The sequence below is a fragment of the Bombus huntii genome, chromosome 6 (genome assembly GCF_024542735.1).
Source record: "Bombus huntii isolate Logan2020A chromosome 6, iyBomHunt1.1, whole genome shotgun sequence".
Lineage (NCBI taxonomy): Eukaryota > Metazoa > Arthropoda > Insecta > Hymenoptera > Apidae > Bombus > Bombus huntii.
In genome coordinates, this window is record NC_066243.1 from 9516477 (window position 1) to 9538257 (window position 21781).

At 40.8% G+C, this 21781-nt stretch overlaps 3 protein-coding genes across 15 annotated transcripts in view; 1 reads left to right on the top strand and 2 right to left on the bottom strand.

The window, feature by feature from the left end:
• Positions 1–12577, bottom strand: part of LOC126866319 (regulating synaptic membrane exocytosis protein 2) — a 69239-nt gene extending 56662 nt beyond the window's left edge. For 3 of the 13 annotated variants that reach the window (XM_050619740.1, XM_050619737.1, XM_050619731.1), the window contains exons 1-2: positions 9785–12576; positions 4741–4945 (exon numbers count right to left, since the gene is read on the bottom strand). In XM_050619740.1, the coding sequence (XP_050475697.1) occupies positions 4741–4945; positions 9785–9894 (315 nt within the window). In that variant the 5' untranslated portion in view covers positions 9895–12576. Of the gene's footprint in view, positions 1–4740; positions 4946–9784 lie in introns of all 13 variants that reach the window. The other 10 variants (XM_050619738.1, XM_050619733.1, XM_050619736.1 and 7 more) reach the window with 6 other exon arrangements.
• Positions 12578–13635: 1058 nt separating this feature from the next.
• On the bottom strand, positions 13636–18978 carry LOC126866330 (exostosin-3). Its single transcript, XM_050619790.1, has 10 exons — positions 18520–18978; positions 18137–18373; positions 17502–18042; positions 16579–17420; positions 16299–16514; positions 16019–16229; positions 15699–15955; positions 15215–15619; positions 15039–15143; positions 13636–14919 (listed from the first exon to the last, which is right to left on the bottom strand). The coding sequence occupies exons 2-10, from the start codon at positions 18314–18316 to the stop codon at positions 14815–14817; spliced, it is 2862 nt and encodes a 953-aa protein (XP_050475747.1). The 5' UTR covers positions 18317–18373; positions 18520–18978; the 3' UTR covers positions 13636–14814.
• A 157-nt stretch (positions 18979–19135) lies between these two features.
• Positions 19136–21719, top strand: LOC126866343 (DCN1-like protein 1). Its single transcript, XM_050619809.1, has 5 exons — positions 19136–19284; positions 19811–20024; positions 20127–20295; positions 20411–20624; positions 20746–21719. The coding sequence occupies exons 1-5, from the start codon at positions 19282–19284 to the stop codon at positions 20908–20910; spliced, it is 765 nt and encodes a 254-aa protein (XP_050475766.1). The 5' UTR covers positions 19136–19281; the 3' UTR covers positions 20911–21719.
• The last annotated feature ends 62 nt before the right edge of the window (positions 21720–21781 follow it).

A 21781-nucleotide genomic window follows, 5' to 3' on the forward strand; every position in this document is an offset into this window, starting at 1 on the left:
AATGGCTCTGATACGTACGTGCCAAGCATTCGTATCTCAATCTGAGAAGAGAAATGCTCAGGATTTCGCTGCTTCGATAGCTGACCAAATAAGATCTCGACCAATTACCGAAGCACAACTGTACTCTACGCAGTTTTCCCTCTCAACTACTATATCATATATCGTGGACTTTGTATCGTTTCAATTAACGGGAGCCTTCCCGATGAACGTTCAATCCGCGTTAATTTCATTAAGAGAAATGCAACTGCCTCGGCCGTGCGATACGTTTCAAGCCATCTCCTTGGCCACCCTTCCGCCTACGCGTGTGCGGCCAGCTTCAAAGCCACTCCTTCCCCTCGATGAACGGGAGGCACCGCCACGCCAAATACACCGCGACCGCGTCGAAACGAAGAACAACGTAAATTTACCGGTCACCTTGTATTCCATTCCCTATCCGTTCTCTCCTCGAGCCCCTCCAACCCTGTCCGCGTCGGTCGGTGTGTCCCCATCATGGACTCTGTAACCCTCCCTACGAAACTTAGATCAATATGTTGCGTCACGTTTCGCCCCCCTGCACGCCGCCCGACATCCATCCACCCACACCTTCGTCCACCCCGCACTTCATTCCTGACCCCAGCCCTCTACCCCTGGAACGTGACGTCACACAGGGACGCGCCCCATTCATAGGCTCTCTCACGCAGAGAGACGAAACCACAACGAGTACAGAGATCGGCGAGGAGAGAAAAGAAGAAAGAAAGAAAGAAAGAAAGACGAGGAAGGGGGGAAGGTGTGTATATGCGTGCTAGGTTTGATCGCACGTAATGGTGTAGTAGCAGAAAGACGAAAAGGCTCGGGGAAAAAAAAACACTGAAGAAGGAAAGAGAAGAAAAGGGATTCGTTCGGACCCTGAGAACCGACGAATCGAAGAACCCCGTTTGGTGAAAAAGCCCGGGCTCGTGTAATTGAACGAACCTCGCGTACCGTGGCTCTGGCTCTTTCTCTTTCTCTCTTTACAGCAATGAAGAAACGTACGAGCGTTCCGTTCTAGCGGATCGATGATGTCGTAACGCGCGCCGTGACGTTTATCATCGTGCTTGCGTGTGGCCCTGGTGCTCATGTGGGAGTACGTGTTCGCTGGACGAACCATTGGCACGCGCGTACACGCCACCTCCTCGGTCTATCATATATTTTCGGCTGTATTAAGCGAGGTTTCGCTATAACGGGGATGGATGTTCGGAGAGGAACACGAGTCTCTCAGAGAACGATCAATGAATCTCTTCGAATCTGCAGCAAGGTGCACAACTAAGAAACTAATTGGCAGCTATGATGATACTTTTGCGAAAGATTCAAAGACAAAGGCGTTGAATCGAAGATTAAATATTTTCGAAAGTATCGTAAATTGTTGTTGCGTTCTTGATGGAATACGTGGCCAGGGAGGGAACCGGGCGCGCAAGGCTCACTTTAACCGACTGCATAGCCAGCCTCCGTTTCTTAAGCCGCGTTAGTGTACGATGAAAACCAATAAACTTACAGGAAGTTGTAAGCCGAAGTTCCGCGCGTCTGCCTCTATTATTGTACCTCGCCGGGTGAAATGCGCGCGCGTGTATTCTCTGTACGTGCGTAAAGCCCTGGTTGTCGCTCTTATTTCTCCGCTGCCGGATGCGCCGCTTTCAAAAACGAAGTTAAATTACCCTTTATGCCGCGGGCCTCCTGAATACAAGCGAATAACTGCCGCAACCTCGAAGAATCGCTCGCTAAACTATCGTGTCGTTAATCGAGTTACGCGATCTATTCGAGGATTTCTCTTCGAATCGTTTTAAATCATCGACGTTACTTTACCAAACAGCTGGCGGTAAGATTATATTTGATTCGGTAAGCGACAAATAAATAAAAAATCAAATTTGCCAAATTACAAACTTATCATCGGCATTACTTCCTTAAATATAAAAAGATATAGAAATTTAAATATGGAAAAAGTAACGTTCCAATCGCAACTTTCAATCGTAAATAAAATCGCAACGATCGATTATAAAATCCAACTTTCGACGATAAATGTTCAATGACAATAATGATAATACGATCTATCCATAATCACTCGATTGTTAAATATCTCCTCGAAATGGGGATGCATGACGAAGGGCGTGTCGTGTTCAAAGGCGAGAGACGAGAAATAAAAAGCTAGGTTGCAGGCAAGTCCATAGGCACTATTTCATTCCCATTGATGAAAATCCTATCAAAATTGTGCGATCTGACCGGAGAAATACCAGCGTTCATAGATAGGAAACATATTCGCTAGCTGGCTATTTAACGATGGCATTACGCCCACATATGTTACACACGCGCACGTCCACAATAACAGTTAATTGGTGTAGCATGGAGAAGGGTGGGCGGTAAGGGGGACAACAGTGCCGCTATAGGTCAATTATTTCCACGTATTTCAAACGTGCGCGACGATACGCGGCCAGTTATCGTCTTTTACGATAGGGCTGCTCTTAATTGTTTCCAGGAAGGTGACATTTCTAGCGCTGATCGCTTCTGCACTTTTAACACCAAAGCCAAACCATCGGTGGCGGTAATCGTGGCCGCCCCGACGACGACGACAACGACGAGGCTCGTGTTTCGAAATCTCTTCGCTTAGGAAATAAATGGACTGCCTTGAAGACGCGATAAATCACAGCGGCGCGGATCCAATTTTCCGCGAACGCCGGGAACTGGAACTGCGTGAAATCGCTGGAATCTTCGATAACGCGCGAACGAGACCTTCTTCCGCCATTAACCGCCTCTCACGCTACCATTCCATTTGACGTCGATCTAATTTTTCAACGGTTCTTATCTCTCCTCCTACGATTCGTCTCAATTTTTATTAAATAAAAATTGTACGCCTCTGTGTGTTCGTCTAATTACATATACAACGACTCATGAAAACGTTTGAACGTTTGTCATGGAAAATTAATATATTGCATAAAACACATTGAAATGCCAAAATGTGTACAGAAGAGACATTAGCATACAGTATATTAGCATACGCTTTAAGCGTATAATAAATGTTAATAATGATCTCGCCGAATAAGCCTTTATATAGAGCGTTCAAAAATTTCCAGGCTGGAAATGAAAAGAGAAAAGTACCACCAGAATTTATGGTTCAATTTTCCTAGTCGACCAGAGATTCTCGTCGCCATTCTATTTAGGATAGCGAGATTGTGCAACGCGCGAATATAGTGCAACGAAACGTACAGCGACAGGCCAGAGATAATACCTCGAAGGAGTCGGCAATCGTAGCCTCGTTTCCGTTCTCCCGAGTGCACAGATTCGCGCCCAAGATCCCATTGATCAGAGTTATCAGCGAGGGCCGAGCGAGTGACTGTGGCTTTCGGGCTAGTTTCCACCCTATCGATTCGTGCGACAGATCTCATTGCTTATCGATCTGTGATGCTTTTCATTTCATCTTCAAGTTCAATATTTTTCTCGAATTTAAACAAATCTTTCATTCGCTTCTAACGATCTGTACAACAGAATTTGATCTGTATTCTACGATAAGATTGAACGATTCATTTACGGCAATTAAGAGGATAGAAATTCAAATATTTCCGCATGGGGGTAAATTTATTTGAATCTTCGGGTGGCGTGAAAAGAACGAGCCTTGGAACGTCACGAGAGGCAAGGCGTTTCCGGTGCTCGCGTACCGAATGCACCGTCACAGAGGATTTCCTTTGATCCCTTCATTTAGGTAATGAATCTTTTTTGGTCGCGAGCCTGACCGGTCTGGCGACAAATAAGACTCGTGATCCCTCAAAGCATAGATGTTCACTAAATTTAAGTGGCTTCTGTAATTAAAAGAAAAATAGCGGATTATCTAGCCACCCTCTACCGAAAGCGCGCATTCTCTCGCCAAAATCATTCCAAAACTCTCTACGAGTAACCAACGAAACTTTCAATTCAAAAATACTATTCTCGATGCTTCTAAAGATATTTGAAGCTATGAAAGACAGCGAGGAGCGACGATTTCTTCGTGATTGCACAATGTTGAAACCAAACTCGCAACCGGTGAAAAGAAATATTTTCGAGAGCTTGAAGTGCAGCTAGTGATAGAAGACAATCATTGTCGGACATTGTATTTATATAAGTTTCAAAGGGCAGTGGATGAAATACAAAAAGTTAACGTCAATCAATGTTGAGACCAATCTCTCTACCAGTGAAATGAAATAAACTAGAAAACATCGGATATTGTATATATGCAAGGTACGACAGTAGATCGAATAATAGAAAAGTTAAAGTAACTAATTGATCGATATTTATCGTTACCAAACTACACTAACCAGTGGAGTGAAATAAGTGAAATAAATTCAAAAGCCTAAAGCACAGCTAATACCGATAATAGATAACCGCGATGAAAAATTATATCGATACAAGATTCGAGAAATCAGTGGATAGAATACAGAGTATGAAGATAGTCGATCGGTCGATTGACTCTAAACTCGCTATCGGTGGAAAGAAATAGATTCGAAAGTCTAAAAAATAGCCAGCGATAGGAGACAATCGATAAATCAGACATTGCATTCGGATAAGGTTCGACGACAGTAGATCGAACAGAGAAAAGTTAACGTAGCTAATAAGTCAGCCGGGACCCCACCCCGGCGTATTCGAACGTAGAACGCGAGCGAGTAAGAAAAACAGAAGGAATTAGAGCGCGCGAGAGCTCGAGGAGAACTCGATTCCTTCGGACAATATATCTTGCCGCTTCTTTTCCGATTTCGCCCCTACCTTGTTCGACCGTAGAGTGACCTTTCCGCCGCAGCGTGCGCAGCACCGGATGCTGCAGTAGTTGCAGATGTGGCCGACGCCGTCGGCGAACTTGGTTTTCAGGCATATGTGACACGTGGCGTGCAACTCCACTCCCGCCTTCTTGTGTTTCTCCGAACAGGCCCGTATCCTTTCCTCGAGGATCGTCACCTCGTCCTGCTTCCGTCTGTAAAGTATAATATAAGAAACGTATTATTCCCCCGTGAGCAAAACGAATAGGGGGAGAAGGAATCTATTTTATAAACATTGAAAATGTCAGATGGAACTCAAGATAATTCCGGTAACGTTAGAACGCAAGATGTTTCCTCTCCTTTTGGTTACGACAAAATCGGTTACGACATATCTCGCTACTTTGGATCGATTTGAAAGAAAGTTGCAAAAAGAAACGCAATTTCATCACGTCTCTCGAAGACTAACGCGATATCACGAAGGCAGATAGGACAGGAAAGGAGCACGTTTAGAAGCAGTCGACGTTGTATGGAAATTACAGGCTAAACCATCAAACGAACGCTGCATGCGAGGGGGATACGTTGAAAAAGAACAGCCCCCGGATAGAAGACGGCAAACCAGCTTCGATAAATATGTAGACGCACGTGTACGTACGTGCTTAGCTGCGTTCTAACAAACCCTTCTTCTTCGTTTCTCGTCGTTGTAGCAAGTAACTTCGAGAACAGATAGCGAAGTCCTCCTACCGCGGTATGCTCGCATCAGCGAGCTTCGAGGAGGAAAACAGAAAAGAAAAGCGTGCTGCTTCTTCGAGCAGGAATGCTTCAGAAGACTCGACTCAAGTCGCCGTTATTCCCTGGTAATTGTAAATCCTCCATTTCGAGATTTTCGGTCAAACAAAACTAAGAAACAGACCACCAGATCTTTTCCTCTTTCTTCTCCTATCTCTCACGGTTTGCTATTAACATTCAGTCTATCGTCGGCCGTTCTTCGTCGAGCTGAGATTTTTCTGCAAATTGCATCGCACCGTCGTCGTTCCACTTTTATCTGCACCCGCTATGATTTCGTTTAGGCAGAGCTACTTAATTCCAGCCGCGTAACTAATTCGCAGCGCGACGTTTTTAACCCCCGCTCGTTTGGCTTTCAGCGCGGTTTTCGAGATCCAAGAGACCGGAACAGCCATCAGACGTCCGAGAGAATTCAGCCTCGGTGAATTCAGCGAACGCGAGGCTTTTATCGAACGTTCTCTGCTGCTATCGAACAGAGTTTGCTTATAGAACTATCAGCATCGACTGGAAACTCGAAAGGAAGAGCAAGGAGGGTGGAAGGCGCGATAGAGTTCCATGTAACGTTCAACGATGCGAAATCGCCAATCCCCATGCAAACGCACTCGAACGTCTTATTATCGAGCTTCAGAAACTCGATGTCGACTACGACTATAGTCCTGCAGTTTATACACCGTATGAACGACGCTAGTCCTGACTGTCGGTAGAAGCGAAGGAGATAACACGTAGAAGGGAAACTTGGTTTCTATCGCGTCGTGAACGATGCGAAGTATTTTGCAGACTATAGAATAATCGATGAAAAAAGAACTTTCTAGCGAGTTCTATAGATTTGAAGTTGTCGTATGTAAGACTCTGGTGAATGGTCGTCTGGTAAACGATCTTCGATGGAAGGGACTTTGTTAAGGTGCTCGATTTCAATCGAAGGAACGGCAGGATCATTCGCGAAAGTCTTGGAATGGAAGAAACGAACGGGCACTCTTCGATTAGTGGACAGAGAGATAGGATTGTGAGCGGTTGCAGTCGAGGGAATGGTCAGGCTTTGATACCGGAGGAGAGTCAATTTATCGCTGAGGTAATTGAACTGGAATGGAATGTGACCGATGTCATCGATTTATTCCAGCCTGTCGCTAACTTGCAACGTTTCCGTGTCTTTCGTCGAGACGATGAAATTCTGATACACTTCCAACTTTGTCCTCTCTTGGTGTATACACGGGAATTTTCAATTTGTGTTCACCCGCTTTGAGCGCGTACACGATTCGACGATCATAGGAGAGTTTCTTTAGAAGGGTGGTTCGTAAACAACGTTAACCATCCTAATCACAAGGGATGAAGATGACAAGCCGATCCAGGCAGGAAGGATTCGCAAGCCAAGTAGGTTAGCACGAATGCACGAGGGAGTAAGGAAGGCGGGAATACTTGGCACGAGGTTAGCCCATCTACAAGATCGGAAGCCCTCGGTGTCTCTAGGTCGCGTGTACGTGGACGAATGAAAGTTGGGAATCACGAGGGTTGTTGGCACTGGGACGGCGGATTCGAACTTGAATCCCAACGAAACAGACCCGAGAACAACGCATCGAATTCCTTTTGATCGCTATCATTCTAGCTAGCTATAGTTGCTGGCACAAAGGAGGAAGAGACGCCTATATTAAATACAGCGGTAGTCGATTCTAGTTTCGAGCGGAAATTTGCATGGAACAGTCGCGAGCGGCGGTAACCTAAATCTTGAGTTTGCCGATCGAGTCAAAGGTCGTGGCTGCATGTCACAAAGTACATATACAACGCGCTACACCCGTATATAGACAGACAGACAGAGAGAGAGAGAGAGAGAGACGTGTATGTGTGTCCGCCTACGTTACTCTAATTGCTTTACCAATAATCGCGCGCGACTCGCGAACACGCGACGACGATCGGTCGAGCTGAAACGCGGCTCGTCGCGTTACGGCCGCGTTTTCCCCGAGACACGATCTATCCGTCACGCGAGAAAAAAAATATTCTTTCGTGACAAAAGGAGAGGAGAGGGGAAGGAAGGGAGAGAAGCAGATCAAAGCCAGAGCAGAGAAATGTAGGTTACTTAACGAATACCTCCCGTGATTTACGCGCGACTTTTCCGTCCCACAAAATCCGCGCTACGCGACTTTTCACACTACGTCCCGGCTACGTGCCTCGCTCGAACAAAGAGTCCCTACCCTCTCCCCCGATCTTCGCGCGACGCGTCGAAACTTCCGTCCATTCGAGCCTCCGTTTCATTTTTTTTTTCTCTTTTTTCTTTTTTTATTCACGCCTCAAACTTTACCTCGTCTATTATACTCAAGCTTTACAATATCCATAGAGAGGGAAAGAAAATATCGGAGAATATTACTCGTTAAGGTGAAAGGTAGACGAGGAATTAGCGTTGGAAACAGTTCGACGTCAATTACATCAGAAAATTACATCGGTTCGCACGCATGAACCAGCCTAAAAAGCGAGGGACGGAAAAGGTTACGTCTATTTTTGCGCGAATCGCCTTGTGATGCGTCACGACGGCAGACCTCCCATCCATACCACGACTAAAATTATCATCGCGATATCAAAGGATTCTCGTTGCTATACGTGACTCGACAACGTAGCAAATACAAAACCTAACCCACACGCTGTAACTGCCGACTCTGGAACCACGTGTAAAACCGCGTCACCCTTCCGCGAACGGGCTACCCTGTACATTTCAGGATCCAAGAATTTACCATGCCAATCCAGCCTCTTTCACACTCTATCCACGGCCTGCAACTGCATACCCTATGCATACCCTATGCAACTACAGCAGCTCGTTACCGAGCCACGTCAAGGCTTGCTGCCTTGCATTTTACATGCGTCCCTACACGTACTTATCGTCCACATTACATGATCTCGCATCGGTATGGCGAAGCACGCTTTCCTCATTACTCTCTCGCTCCTTCCCTTTCTCTCGATGCCCATCCCCTCTCCACTTCTCTTCCTCTGTCGATTCACCCCTCTTTCACCCTGTTCTTTGTCTCTTTCTCTCACACTCGCTGGCTGCCTGTCTCCGTTCTCCGCTCGACTGCTTTCTCACGTTCCCGTTTTCCATCAGCGACAACCTATCAATAAAACGCCTTCCTCGAAGAACGCCGTCCATTTTCCTCGGCGTCGCCTCGCTGCGACTCTGGCACCGTAATTACATGCGAATGAGGCTGCTGGCGCATCCGTCACCCGCTGCCTCTTGCAACGGCTAGGTGCCAGCCTGCCGTTGAAAGGATCAGTTTTCGTTGATTCCTTTCGGTGTACGATGCAAAGTTTCAGACAATCGCTTCGTCGATCTTAAGGAACGTTCGTTCTACGTGTTTCCTATAATTACGCGAACACACTTTCCAGGAGAAGAGTTTAAGAAGATAGAAATTCACTACGTTTATTCAAAAGACAGTTTGAGTGATTTAATTTAGTTAAACGAAAAGAAGTTTATGGGAATAGATTTTTATTTGGTAGATGCTAAATGTAGAATTGACGGGATAATCATCCGAGGTAGCGACGGATACCTAAATAGGGAAGATACTATGGTAGGTATAAAACGGTCAAGGACTAACGAGCAGGTAAGCAGAGAAAATAGGCGGAAAACGTCAGCGGGGACAATTTGCTGGTCAAGAAATACACGTACTCGATCGATCGGGTATCGTTTCGTTCGTTCAGTAATACTGATCAACGACGCGTGACCGTCCATGGTCACATTTTGTAGCTCTGCCTAGTCTGTCTGGCCATTCAGACCTTCTACTACTTGCTCGACGCAATGCCTCTTTCCTAACTCGTTTGTTTCTTTCTTTGCGGAAACGCGCAAAGGCGCCTGATTTTCTTGGATAAACGCATAAATCTCCTCGGACGTTAATCTCTTCGATAAGAGGGATGCAAATGAAAAAATAATGGTATTATGAATGGCTGATAAAAATAAACGTTCTTTAGAAAACATTTTACGTTTTTCGTTCCTCTAAGCAACTTAAAAGAAAGTCTCCTCTACTTTTAAATAATTAAGTGCATTCTGCTGTTTATTTTTAAGTGTCGAATACTGTAGTCCTTGTAATCCATGGTAGTCAGGGGAATCGATCATCGTCTCCTTCCTTTTTTTCTTTCCTTGCGTCAATAAATAAAATCGAAAATCATAAAGGCTAATAAAAGAAAATAATTAAATACAAAGAGGATAAAAAAAAGGAAGCATAGTGCACGAGGCAGAAGTATCGTCAGCAGCCGCAGCATCGTAGTTGTCGAAAAAACAGGTTGCAAAACCGACGTACCTCATAATCTCATTTTCCTTTTCCTCCTCCTGCTTCTGCCTTATTATAACCTCCTCGATGGTGCTCCTCTCCTCAGGGGTGAGGTGCGACATATCAGGTACAGCCGCCATCACGGACGTAAGATAGGAACGTGCACGGGAAGGTCTAATCGCGAGGAGTTTAGCGCGACGCGCGGGCCGGCGCAGCACCGACGACGCCGCCGATGAGGTACCGCGACGAGGATCGCTCGCCGCGCGACAACGCTCGTTCCTACGGGATATCGCGTCCTTTCTACGACTACGGGAAGGCTGTAGCGTACGGGGGGAGTCATCCGACACCTGGTAATCGGCGCAGCTGGCCACGACAACACGGGTACGCCTTCGACGAGCGTAGATTATGCCGTGCTCTCGCTTTCGTATCTTCCACTGGCTGTTGCTTGTCCCGCTGCTGCTGTTTCTGTCGCTGCTGTTTATGCCGTTTGTCACAGCATACAAGACGATGACAATCGGTGACGATCGGTACGCAGCTTGGAAGCCCGTCGACGACGACCAGCACGTTCGCCCGACGTTCGACTGGACAAGTGGAAGCCACTCGACACCGGACTGTCTTGTTCGTACGCGTCTTATCGTCCGCCTCGAGGCTGGCTCTCATGCGAGCGTCATCGAGACTCGTCGAGGCATCGACGCGACGCTGGATAGATCCGTGATCCTCGTCTCCGTCGGCGTCCTCGTCGTCGTTATCTCTCGTCGTACGATTACCAACGACCGCATCTGTATGACAAATCATGTTTCACAGGCTGTGTGGAGGTTCTCGCATTCTCTCTTCCGTCCCCGATCCTAGTTCTCCGCTCGAAGCCAGCATGGAACGATACGAGGGCTGTCCCCCAGGTGTTCCTCGAAAGCGACCTTCGACAAGCTTCCTCCTCGCGTCCTCGATATGGCGGCTGCGAGGTTAGAATGTGCGCACTGCTCTCCCCCGCTCTCTTTGCTTCTCTCTAACGTGCTCCGATTCTTTTCTTTATCTTAATCTACTCTTCTTCCTCGTGTATCTCTCCCTATACGACTATCGTATCTTGTACTCTATGATTCACGGTTCGCAGATTTGTTTACCCTGTTCCCTCTGTTTTGATGGTCGAACACCTCGCGAGGTATCGAGGTTTCAAGCGAACGAGCGGCCCAGTTCACGAGTACATCGATTGAAAACGAAAACGGGTCACGGGTGCCGTTGGTGCACTCGTTTCTGCCGTACACACGAAGCCCAGGTTCTTGAACTTTGCAGGGGAATACGCGATCCTATACACGGCGGGCGCAGGTGGAGCGCTTCTGCCACCGGTTAAACGAGACCAGTCCGCGTTTCAGCACTAGCCAAGTGTCGCGTTGACGGCCGCGCGACCAATCGGATACGATACGATAATAATGGCTACGTGGTCGTGTTTCTGACCTCTGTCAAACGTTTTCGGAATTTCATCGATTTCGAACGGAAACGGGTCACTGGGTATAATATCTACTGGCTCTCGGGATTTTTCTTCTTCAGCCTCGAATCGTGCACAGAAAAACACTCTTCCATGTATGTATTTTCTCGTCTTCTTCAACTATAAAACAACGTAACGTCGTGTTGTATCACAGCAAAATTAATCGTAAAATTCTTCAAAAACATCGAGGTGCGATCAACAAAATTTCACAAGTTGAAAGCAGACGAATCCTTGGAAAATGAATCGGCACAAGAAACGCGTTAATGCGAGCGGTAGAATACACGCGTAGCCTCGATCATACGAGGAAATCCGTGCCACGTATGCCTCGCTTCCAGACGATATTCAACGCTACAAGTATTCTTCTCAGTGTTTGCGATTCACGTGGCGGCCGAGACGACGATGGCGCTCTTCGACGTCTCTGCAGCGACCGCGACACCCACACAATCAATCGCCCTAGACCGGATTGTTCCACACCCACGAGAGCCGTTTTCTCAGCTGACCGGCTGTTCACGACGTTTTCAAGTCGCGTTCGTGCGATTAGCAGCTCGCGGTGTCAGCTGTTCGCTCGTTTACGAACCCCCGCGTTATAATTTATTTCCACGGAAATATGGATTCTCGTACTATCTTCCCTCGTCGATGTAAAACGACCACTTACGGTGTTATCGCGGGTGACTCCGTGCTTGGCTCTGAGTTTTCCGTTGCTCGCACTGATTACACACGCGAGTAGACGATGGTAACGGCGTCCAGTCGAATCGTTGACGGCGAACAGCGAAGCGAACGATATTCTCTCATTTCTGTGTTTCAACGTTTCCTTTCTCGCTAACGCTCGATGCTAGAACAACACACGAATGAGCTTATTCCACACCCCTAGCGCGCTTATGTCCGCCAACGCTCCGCGATTGGTACTACTCTCGCTGACGGCTCGGTCTCTCCTTCTCTCTCTTTCTCCACCTCCTCCTTCGCCCTCTCTGTCTCCCTTTCGCCCCTTCTCCCACCGATCGCCTACATCTTTCTCCCTCTACCCACGCTATCTGCTTCTATCTCGTTCGCCCCTTTCCCTCGTCCCTCTCCGCAACGAGCTGAAACGAGAAAACCGGTCTCCGCGAAAGGGGCTAATTTCCGACCGCGAATCGACTTCCTGTTAGAATTCTGGCATCGAAATCGCGCGAACCAACGACGACGAACCAACGGCCCTCGGCTCCACTCGCTATCGTTCATGGAAGAAACAAAAGAAACGGGAGAACCGAGTCGAAAACCACCGAGACCTTTCACCGCGGAGGACACCCTCCTACGGCTCGTACTTGTGTACGACCGCAGTTGCGCGAACCACTCACACACCCCCTCTCCTACGTGTTTGTCCATTCGGGACCACCACCCGACCTGCACGAATTCCGCTCTCTTCCCGTGCATGTGCCAGGCCCAAGGTGGGGAGGCAGATACGCGTCCTGAAAGGACGTCTGTCGCTCGCGGCCACTTCCACTCTCCTGATTTTACAGGAACGTGCGCCAGCTTCCGGGTCCTATTTGTAGGCGTACGACGATTCTTTGAGTTTAGGTTTCATCGAGTTGATCGCTGAGAAACGATCCATTCATGCGGTCTTAATAAATAATGGGATGCGGTGTATGTTCGAACCAATAAGGATCACAGGTCGCACTTACGTCATGGAAAACCTGGTATTGATCGCACCCTAGGCCAATGGGGTTCACCGCCGCAACGGTGTTACTCTTACTGTTCTGGCGGTGAATTCGAATGCGTCACCGCCACCACTCTAAGCCGGGAAAGTATGAATTTTCTCGTCGAACATTGATGTCGCGAAATCGCACATCATTGGCGATAATTATCTTGAAAGCTGTTGAATGATGGTCTTGTGCAATGTACATTGTATGTAGGTGTGTTTCAGAGTCTAATGCGATGAATTTCCAATTAATCGATAATAATAAAATCGTAATTTACGAATAAAATCATAAGTAGAATGAGAAATTTGTTGCTGCGCTTGGACGACGAACGTCTGACATAGACAGTATTAATACTACTGGCGCGCGGCTGACTAGCGATGACAGTATGTACTGTCTTAAGCACTGGTGCCTTACATTACCTTATTTTAACATAAATTTCGATAGAAAGTGGGATAAGAAAATATCTAAAGATTTTATGCAAATGAAAAAAAATTTTGTTTCGACAGATCACATCTTAAATGTCGATCAATCAAGAGCAATATTAAAATCAGCTGCCAACAGCCATCAACCTAAAGTAGTAGACTCTGCTGATCTGCTTTTATGGTATGCAATACACGCATGATTAATGATGTATGGAGGGTAGCCAAAGATACTGAATCGTATCTTTCTTTCGCGAGAATCAAATAAAAAGTAATATTATACGGATCGTAAATCAGGTTTCAATGTACAATCATAAATAATATATATTTTTATTTTCTTGCACGTGCATCTGAACTCAATTCAGGTCAAATTTTACAATCAATCGTGTAAGATTCGACAAAATCATTTTTACATATATCATGTTTCATAATGATTGCAATGCGTTACATAAAATTGAATAATGTGCGGTACACGTACTTATAAATAATTTGTTAAGAGTATTATGTGAAATTAATAGATCAAGAGAAGCTAATTTAAATTCTTACAAATTTGGCACATTTAGGTGGAAAATAACATATAACAATCGAAGCATTATCAAAGAGCAATGTAAGAATAAATGGCAAGCGAAATTAGAAAGAAAAGATAATTATACGTTGATATAAATATTTTTTATCGATTTTCTAGTAGAAGGAGCACTTTTTCTCAATTTTGTATGGAATACGTTTTCGTATTCATTCACTAGCGCACACTGCCATAACAGTAATATTTAATTATTTCCATTTAGTTATAGTTATTTACATTATCTCGATAAGCATAATTCCTAGATAGCGTAGTTTACACTGTCGTTATGTACAAATGAGATTATTGTGCAAATTGTACATAACAATAATCACTGAAGAGTAACGATCGTATTCATATTAGTTGTACTCTCAAATAAATTAAAAGTGATGTATTCCAATTCGGTCGTATAGAACTTTTAACATATACATATGTGTATTGTATACATCTTCAATATCATTTTTTATATTTTTCGTCCTGCTTCGTGCATCGTAAAACTAAACTCGGTTTTGTAAATAAATTTATTACGCTCCGCCGTAAATCGTTATCATTGGTGTGATATAAGTTATGTGTACGAGGACATAAAAAGATTACGCACTATGTCCTATATTCACTATAATATATGTATGCAGTCAACAATGTTTCATCATTAAATTTTTTCGAACGTGCATTTCACTCAATCAACGTGTACATCGATAAAAAAAGGTACAATAAAAAAGTGACGACAATAAAAAATCCTACGATGTTTGTCCTATGTATTCATATACTTTATAGGAAATTCAGTCAAAATTTTATCAAAACCATGTAAATTCTATCAAGTGATATTTACTAAATGTATATAATTATATATATACATATATATATATATATATATATATATATATATATATATATATATAATTCTATTATTTTTACTTTTTTCTCTTTTATATAAATTTAAAACATTTTTGTTTATCATGTGGAATTCTCGTTTTAAATAATATCGAATCAGCTCGATATTGAGTGTTTAAGAGAGGCATGTATCCAAAGACCTGAAATTATTAGAATTTCGATTTTTACAATACACCCACTGCAACTACATTTCATTTTTGGAAATAACATGTGGAAAAAACAATAAAAATCTTGATAAAAAATAGTAAATTACACTTACCTGAGAGAAGAAATTGATGCATTTGTGCCTTTCTTGAAAATGAGTATCATCTTCAGAAAGAGAAACTGGACATCCAGGACATCTAAAAGTCCAACGCGATGTAACCTGAACAAAGAAAGAGAAATTTGGTTAAGCATTACAAGCGTATTAAATATTTCACGCGTATTAGCACTCACCTTAACAGGTGGTTTTCTTGTGAGATGAGATATCAGAAAGTTCATAGCAATATCTTCACAGTTCATATATTCATCAACCTTGTCGCGTATTGCTTGCGGTAACCAGTGTGTATAAAGATATGTATAGTGTTTATGAATGAATGCGGCACCAGTTAAAACCATTGATAATTCGCAGGAATAATTAGAATTATAGTTCCACGCATTGTGATAATTCTGGTCCCATGCATGGAAACGACCGGGAAATCCAACCACACGATCTCGGTGCTCTCTCCACACTCTGAATCCAAACATAATTTCATCGTGTCGTAAATGAGCGTCATCGTCTACTGAAAGAACAGCTTCAGTTTCGATAGCATCAAATGGAAGAAACCTATTGTTCAAACTATTCCGTGGAGCCTTGATTACCTACATAAAAAGAAATCACTACTTTTGCTTATAATTCACTAACTGAATATACTCACTTAATTTTTAGAAAAAAGCTTACATGAATTGGAACTCCAATATCAGGCCATTTTAGATCTTCCATGGGTGGTTTTGGACTATTCCACACTATTAGCACTTTATTTAAATATGGCAAACCATACAACCGAGCCAAAGAATTTATAAGCACTTGCTCTCGTTCATATGTCAACATAACAATTGTAAACTGTTCTCTTGGATAATTTCCACCTAAAGCTTCGCTAAATTCTTTACCTGCACCTCCAGCACCTTTGCCAATTGGTCTGAATCCCATTTCAGAACCTACAGTTTATAATGTACAGAATGAAATCATTGTTATTGGATGGAGAATATAAATTTATTTACCAAGAAATTTTGCATCACTAGGAAGAACGGTATCAAAAGGTAATTGTGGGTACAAATAAAACGGATCCACCCAATCGTTCCAGATTTCATGCCCTTGCAGCAGCATTGTGGTATAATTCCTTTTAAAAGCAGGAGATGGATAAGGTGGCTCTAAAGGACCCAGACTTTCTTCTGCTTCCGGCTCAGCAATAATAGTATCAGATTTTAAAGGCTGAAGAAAAAATAAAATTATTACGTGTAACATAAAAGAAGCTGCATAACTGTATGTTATAACGTTTACCACAAAGCTTTCATTAAAGACACTTGGACTGGCAGTCTGAGGTGCTGGCAGGGGTGGTATGCCGAGTCGGTCCCTAATTACAGCTATAATAGTATCTACAGCACCTTGAGCAGTACTTAAATAACGTTCCCATATTAATCTGCCTTGTCTACGCATACTTAAAAGATCAGTGTCGAGAACGGCACGTAATAAAAAATGCATTTCTGTTACCCTAGCCTGAAATTTAAAACATGTCCAATAATAAAAAATAATATCAAGATAAGGACATTGTAGTTTTTACCTTTGGCAAGAAGATAGCAGCTCGGCGCCAGCTAATAACTTCACTGTAACTTAATAAAATTTGATCGCCACCTAAAAAAACTGGAATAGATCCCGATCGCAATGCTTCATATAATCTAGCCTGCATAGATGAAGTAGTTACAAACGAGGCATTGCTAGGAGCTAAAATTAAAGTAAATGTTGATTCTTTCAGTATAGCTTTCCTCGAGGAATCGGTTCCACACAGAGACCAATCAAGTATTTCTATTAAATTTTTCTCCTCAGAGGCTGGTATACATTCAAACTGAATGAAAAATTTATCCAATGTTAATCCTATACTCATATCTTTAAGATGTTGAATAATAAAAGCATCTAAATTATTTTCATCGACTGTTAGCCTTTCCATATCTACATCTGCATCATCAATTTGATGTGTCATGGTAGCTGTTCTTGGAGATCTCATCTCTCCTTGAAAGGATAATAAATATTTTCTTCTTGCTGGCAACATTTGTGCACATTCTTGCCACACGTCACCACCCGGAGGTCCCAAAATTGGAGGAACAACTAAATCAAAACCTTCGCGAAATTGATTTCTAAAGAACGTGGATTGGACTATTATGGCTCTCCCTGTATCTACTCCACTAAAAATATCTCCAGATTCTACAGACAGATCTCTACGTGCTAGGTTTAACAAAATATGATTTCTGCCATCTCCGCCCCAATAAGGGAGTGCATGTAATTTTCTTACATCTATAGGTTTACGAAATTTTTTATCTACATTTTGTTGAGTAGAGAGAGCTTCTCCTATAAGAACTATGTATATACAAGCTTCGGCTGCATTTGTAGTAAGATGCGGATTGTATCCTGTAAAATAAAGGTATTAATTAATTTTTATAAAAAAAAGTGTTTATATATAATTATAAAAGATTATTTATCCATATATACCTAAGGTTTGTTTTATGGTAGTTTTCAAAAATCCATCAACATCCCATCCAGAATTTACTACAGAATACTGATCAGGATCATACAAGTATACTGGAAAACCACTAGTCAATGCACATCGACTGTGGTCAAAACAATTATACATTCTACACAAATGTGGAATTGTGCTAGGTAATACTACAGGAATAGAATTCATTAAAATACGTTTGGGTGGAGCCAATTCTGGTGTATTTTTTTCCACTGCTTCTCTTTGAGCTACTTGTGCTTGTTCAACACTGATCTTTAATCTATCGAGATCTGTTTGCTGGTGTAATAATTCCTGTTTTAATTCATCAATTCTTTGAGTTAAACTACTAACTTCGATCTGAAGTCTTTGTCTCTTTGCACTCAAATCCCTAAGCTCATTATTTACAGAAACTTTAATACGTAGCATCTCCTCTATTCTCATCTTCAACTGAGAAGCTTTCATAGGAGTAAAATCTTCAAAAGCTTCCAGTGTGGAAAATGTACGATAAATGTCTTTATCTGGAGAGTCAGATTCCACCTAAAAATAAAAAATTTTTAATTTTAAATTTATCACTCATACATATAACATTTTTATCTAAATATATATATACATATAGAATAAAAAACAATACCTTTGATAAATAATAGTGAGTAAATAATGGTACAATGAATAAAACAGCGGATGTTAACATTATAATTCTAGATAATTTGATATGTGTTATCCAATGACAAATTTCTCTGCCACTTCCATTTTGATGGTACAATGGAAGTATTTCAAATATACTTCCTCCCATCGTGTTATAGATTATCATTCATGTTTATTTAAATTTCAAATCAATAAACTTATTTTGTGATTGTTTGACAAATTCCTGCCAACACAATGAGAAGACATTGTTATAATAAGCAACATTATTTTCTTTATTTCACACAAAATATTAACGATATATTATTATATATCTTTTTATAGCAAGGATGATATAAGTAGCAAAATTATGATGCTCATGAATATACTTACCAAGAACATGATAATTGTGGAATTTTGATTGACATTATTCACTAATAACCTAACAACAAAGTATTTTCCGCTCACATTTTTTGAAAACACAACCAATTATCATTAGAAACAAATCATTAATGTTATTATAAACTAATTTGACGAATATATTTTACTTTATGTACATACTTATTTAAAAAATTGTTCAACCATATAAAATACGCATAGAGAATTGACAAAATCACAAGATTTCCCATCAAAGGTTCACAATGAGCCAATAATAATTCATTCTAAAACAGTATCAATAAAAATACTGCTGTCTCTTCATTAATGTTTATTCATTCGGTTTTTGACGTACGGCCTTGTAACTTAGTGTATAGTATAGGCATTCATTTGCGTGGGCCAATATTTACGATAGCGTTTTGTTGTTATTTCACGAAGACTTTCATCCGTCGTGATTTCTACAAAACGCAGAAAAAAGAAAGATTTTCACCGATGCCACCGGACGTAAAACCGAATCACGTGACGTTTTCGATGAATTTTTTAATCTGATCGTATCGAAAAATACAATGTTTAATAAATTGAATGTATGCAAATCTTTTAAATAACCCGCGACATTGTTCTCGAAGTTACTTTCCTCTGGTAACGTCTGGTGGCATTGCTTTATAATCTTGTTGGTGTATTTGCATTTCTCAGGGCCTTCACAGAACATGCGCATGTTCATGTCAAGTGTAGTTCAAAGGAAATAATATTTTGGCTTTCGGGGGCCTAAAATTAACTAAAATGGTGAGCACTTAGTAGATTTATGGATTATGTTAATCCAACGATCCTCGTGACTTAATTTTACTAAAAAAGCTACAGTTTCCCTTATATGTCCAAGACAGTGTATTAAAAATGTTAAAGTAACCTATCATGAGTCAACGTTACTGTTCCCTTTTGCATTAAATACAAATCAATTTCGTGACATACCTTCTGATTAATGACATTGCAAAATAATACATGATCTTTTTAGTCTAATAAATTACATTGTCACGAAGGTATTATCAAATTTCTTAAAATCAACAAGGTGCTACTCAAAGTAGTAACAATAGCTATTGTACATGCAACAAAATCTTTGTTTATACGTTCTCGTCCATGTTGATTTCATTGTTATAAATTAAAAAATTGTGAAACATTATAATGCATACATACATGGTCATGAGCAGATTTTTTATTTAATGTGATATTCAATGTTGTATAGTAGGAGAACTTATAATTTTTTTTATATTAATCTTTGGAATATATAATAATGTAATTCTAATCTTTGTTGCAGCATAAGTTAAAGTTCTCACAAAGAGATAAAGTGAAGAAATTCATAACTTTTACACACACTGGAGAACAAACTGCAATATATTGTTTAGCACAAAATGATTGGAAGCTAGACTTGGCAAGTGATAATTATTTCCAAAATCCAGAGGCATATTGTAAAGAACCAAAAAATACAGTAGATAAAAAGAAACTAGAAATATTATTTAGTCGATATCAAGGTAATTCTATGAATAATGCTTGACACATAATAGCTATGTGCACATAAGATTAAAAATATGCCTGTAACGTTTGCGTAATGTTTAATTTGATAATTGAAATAGATCCAAATGAACCTGACAAGATTACAGCAGATGGAATAATGAAATTTTTGGATGATTTGGATTTAAGCCCTGAAAGCAAATTAGTATTAATCATTGCATGGAAATTCAGAGCAGAAACACAATGTGAATTTACTAAAGATGAATTTATGAATGGAATGACAGATTTAGGGTAAAGCAAATTTTTTAATGTTCTTTTTTCTAAAAGAATTGAATCCTTTATGTATTTTAATACTGTTTATATTAAACTTATATTATTATTAACGTATATTAAACTTATTGTTTAGAGTGGACAGTATAGATAAATTAAAAGCCTGCTTAAGTAGTTTAGAAAATGAATTAAGGGATCCTCAAAAATTTAAAGACTTTTATCAGTTTACGTTTAATTATGCAAAAAACCCAGGACAGAAAGGTTTAGATCTTGATATGGCAATTGCTTATTGGAACATTGTATTAGATGATAAATTTAAGTTCCTCCCTTTATGGTGTCAATTTTTACAGGTATGATATCTAATGTATATGTACATATGAACTATAATATAAATATTGGTTAAGCCTAAGAAGGAAGCTTACATATTGTCTAGCTAAATTATGATACAAAATACTTAACGCAATTTTTTAGGAACACCATAAGAGATCAATTCCAAAAGATACATGGAATTTATTATTAGACTTTGCACTCATGATCAACCCAGATATGAGTAATTATGATGAAGAGGGAGCCTGGCCTGTACTGATAGATGATTTTGTAGAATGGGCACAACCCCGTATTCGTCAGTCCCTCTAACATCTTTTTGTTACGTCTTTAACTTCATATAAAAAAAAGCTTTATTTATTCAATTATAAAATCTTATATTCTTCAAGTGATACTTGATCATATTTTTCTGATAGAGCATCATTTTACTTTGTGTACAGAATATATAGCAAAGGAGTATTACAATTGCTAGGATCAATTTAGTGTATAATAACTCTGTAATATGTAAACAAAATTATATAAGAGAAGAAACTATTGCTTATAAGCAATAAGTTAATTTCATATAAAATTACAGGTTTTATATCGTTTAATCTCAAATTATGTAACTATTAAAATTATACATAAGAGTTGCATTATTATATACCTATCTGTACAAAGTAATATGATGTGATCAGTTTGTTCGAAAAAACAATAACAGTAAAAAAATGTTGCTCAATTACCGAAGGTATTTGCAAACATCGGAAGAAATCGCTGACTGTGTTCCTTTGCACGAATTTGGCTTCGAAAAGGAAAAATCATAAAAATTATTCATTTATACCTTTTTGTAGATAGTAATTTCTAGAAATTACGTTGTTAAAAATTGTTATTAAATAAATTTTACGACACTCTACAGAACACTTGTAATATACATACAAACAAAAGAAAACAGAGAGAGAAATCTGTATTTTAAATGTATTGCTATTTCGGCACTGGTATACTTATCTTTTTTACAATCACCGATTTAAATGGTGACAGAAAAAGATTTGTTTTTGTTTTATTAGTGAAGAGTAATATTTATATTGTAATTCTGAGGTATAATAGATGTTAGGGAAAATAAATTAAGAATTTTTTACAAGTTTAAATTATGGGTTTCATTTATAATTAGTGCAGATAAAATATATTTTTTTATAATGTCATAAAAATC

Excerpts from the sequence above, each read along its gene's own strand:
- LOC126866330 (XM_050619790.1), bottom strand. The coding sequence starts at position 18,316 with ATGATAATCTATAACACGATGGGAGGAAGTATATTTGAAATACTTCCA. Across the intron at positions 15,956-16,018 it reads TAGTGATGCAAAATTTCTTG|GTTCTGAAATGGGATTCAGA; the intron begins GTAAATAAATTT and ends TATAAACTGTAG. Across the intron at positions 15,620-15,698 it reads ATATTGGAGTTCCAATTCAT|GTAATCAAGGCTCCACGGAA; the intron begins GTAAGCTTTTTT and ends CTTTTTATGTAG.
- LOC126866343 (XM_050619809.1), top strand. Across the intron at positions 20,025-20,126 it reads ATTATTTAGTCGATATCAAG|ATCCAAATGAACCTGACAAG; the intron begins GTAATTCTATGA and ends TAATTGAAATAG. Across the intron at positions 20,296-20,410 it reads AATGGAATGACAGATTTAGG|AGTGGACAGTATAGATAAAT; the intron begins GTAAAGCAAATT and ends CTTATTGTTTAG.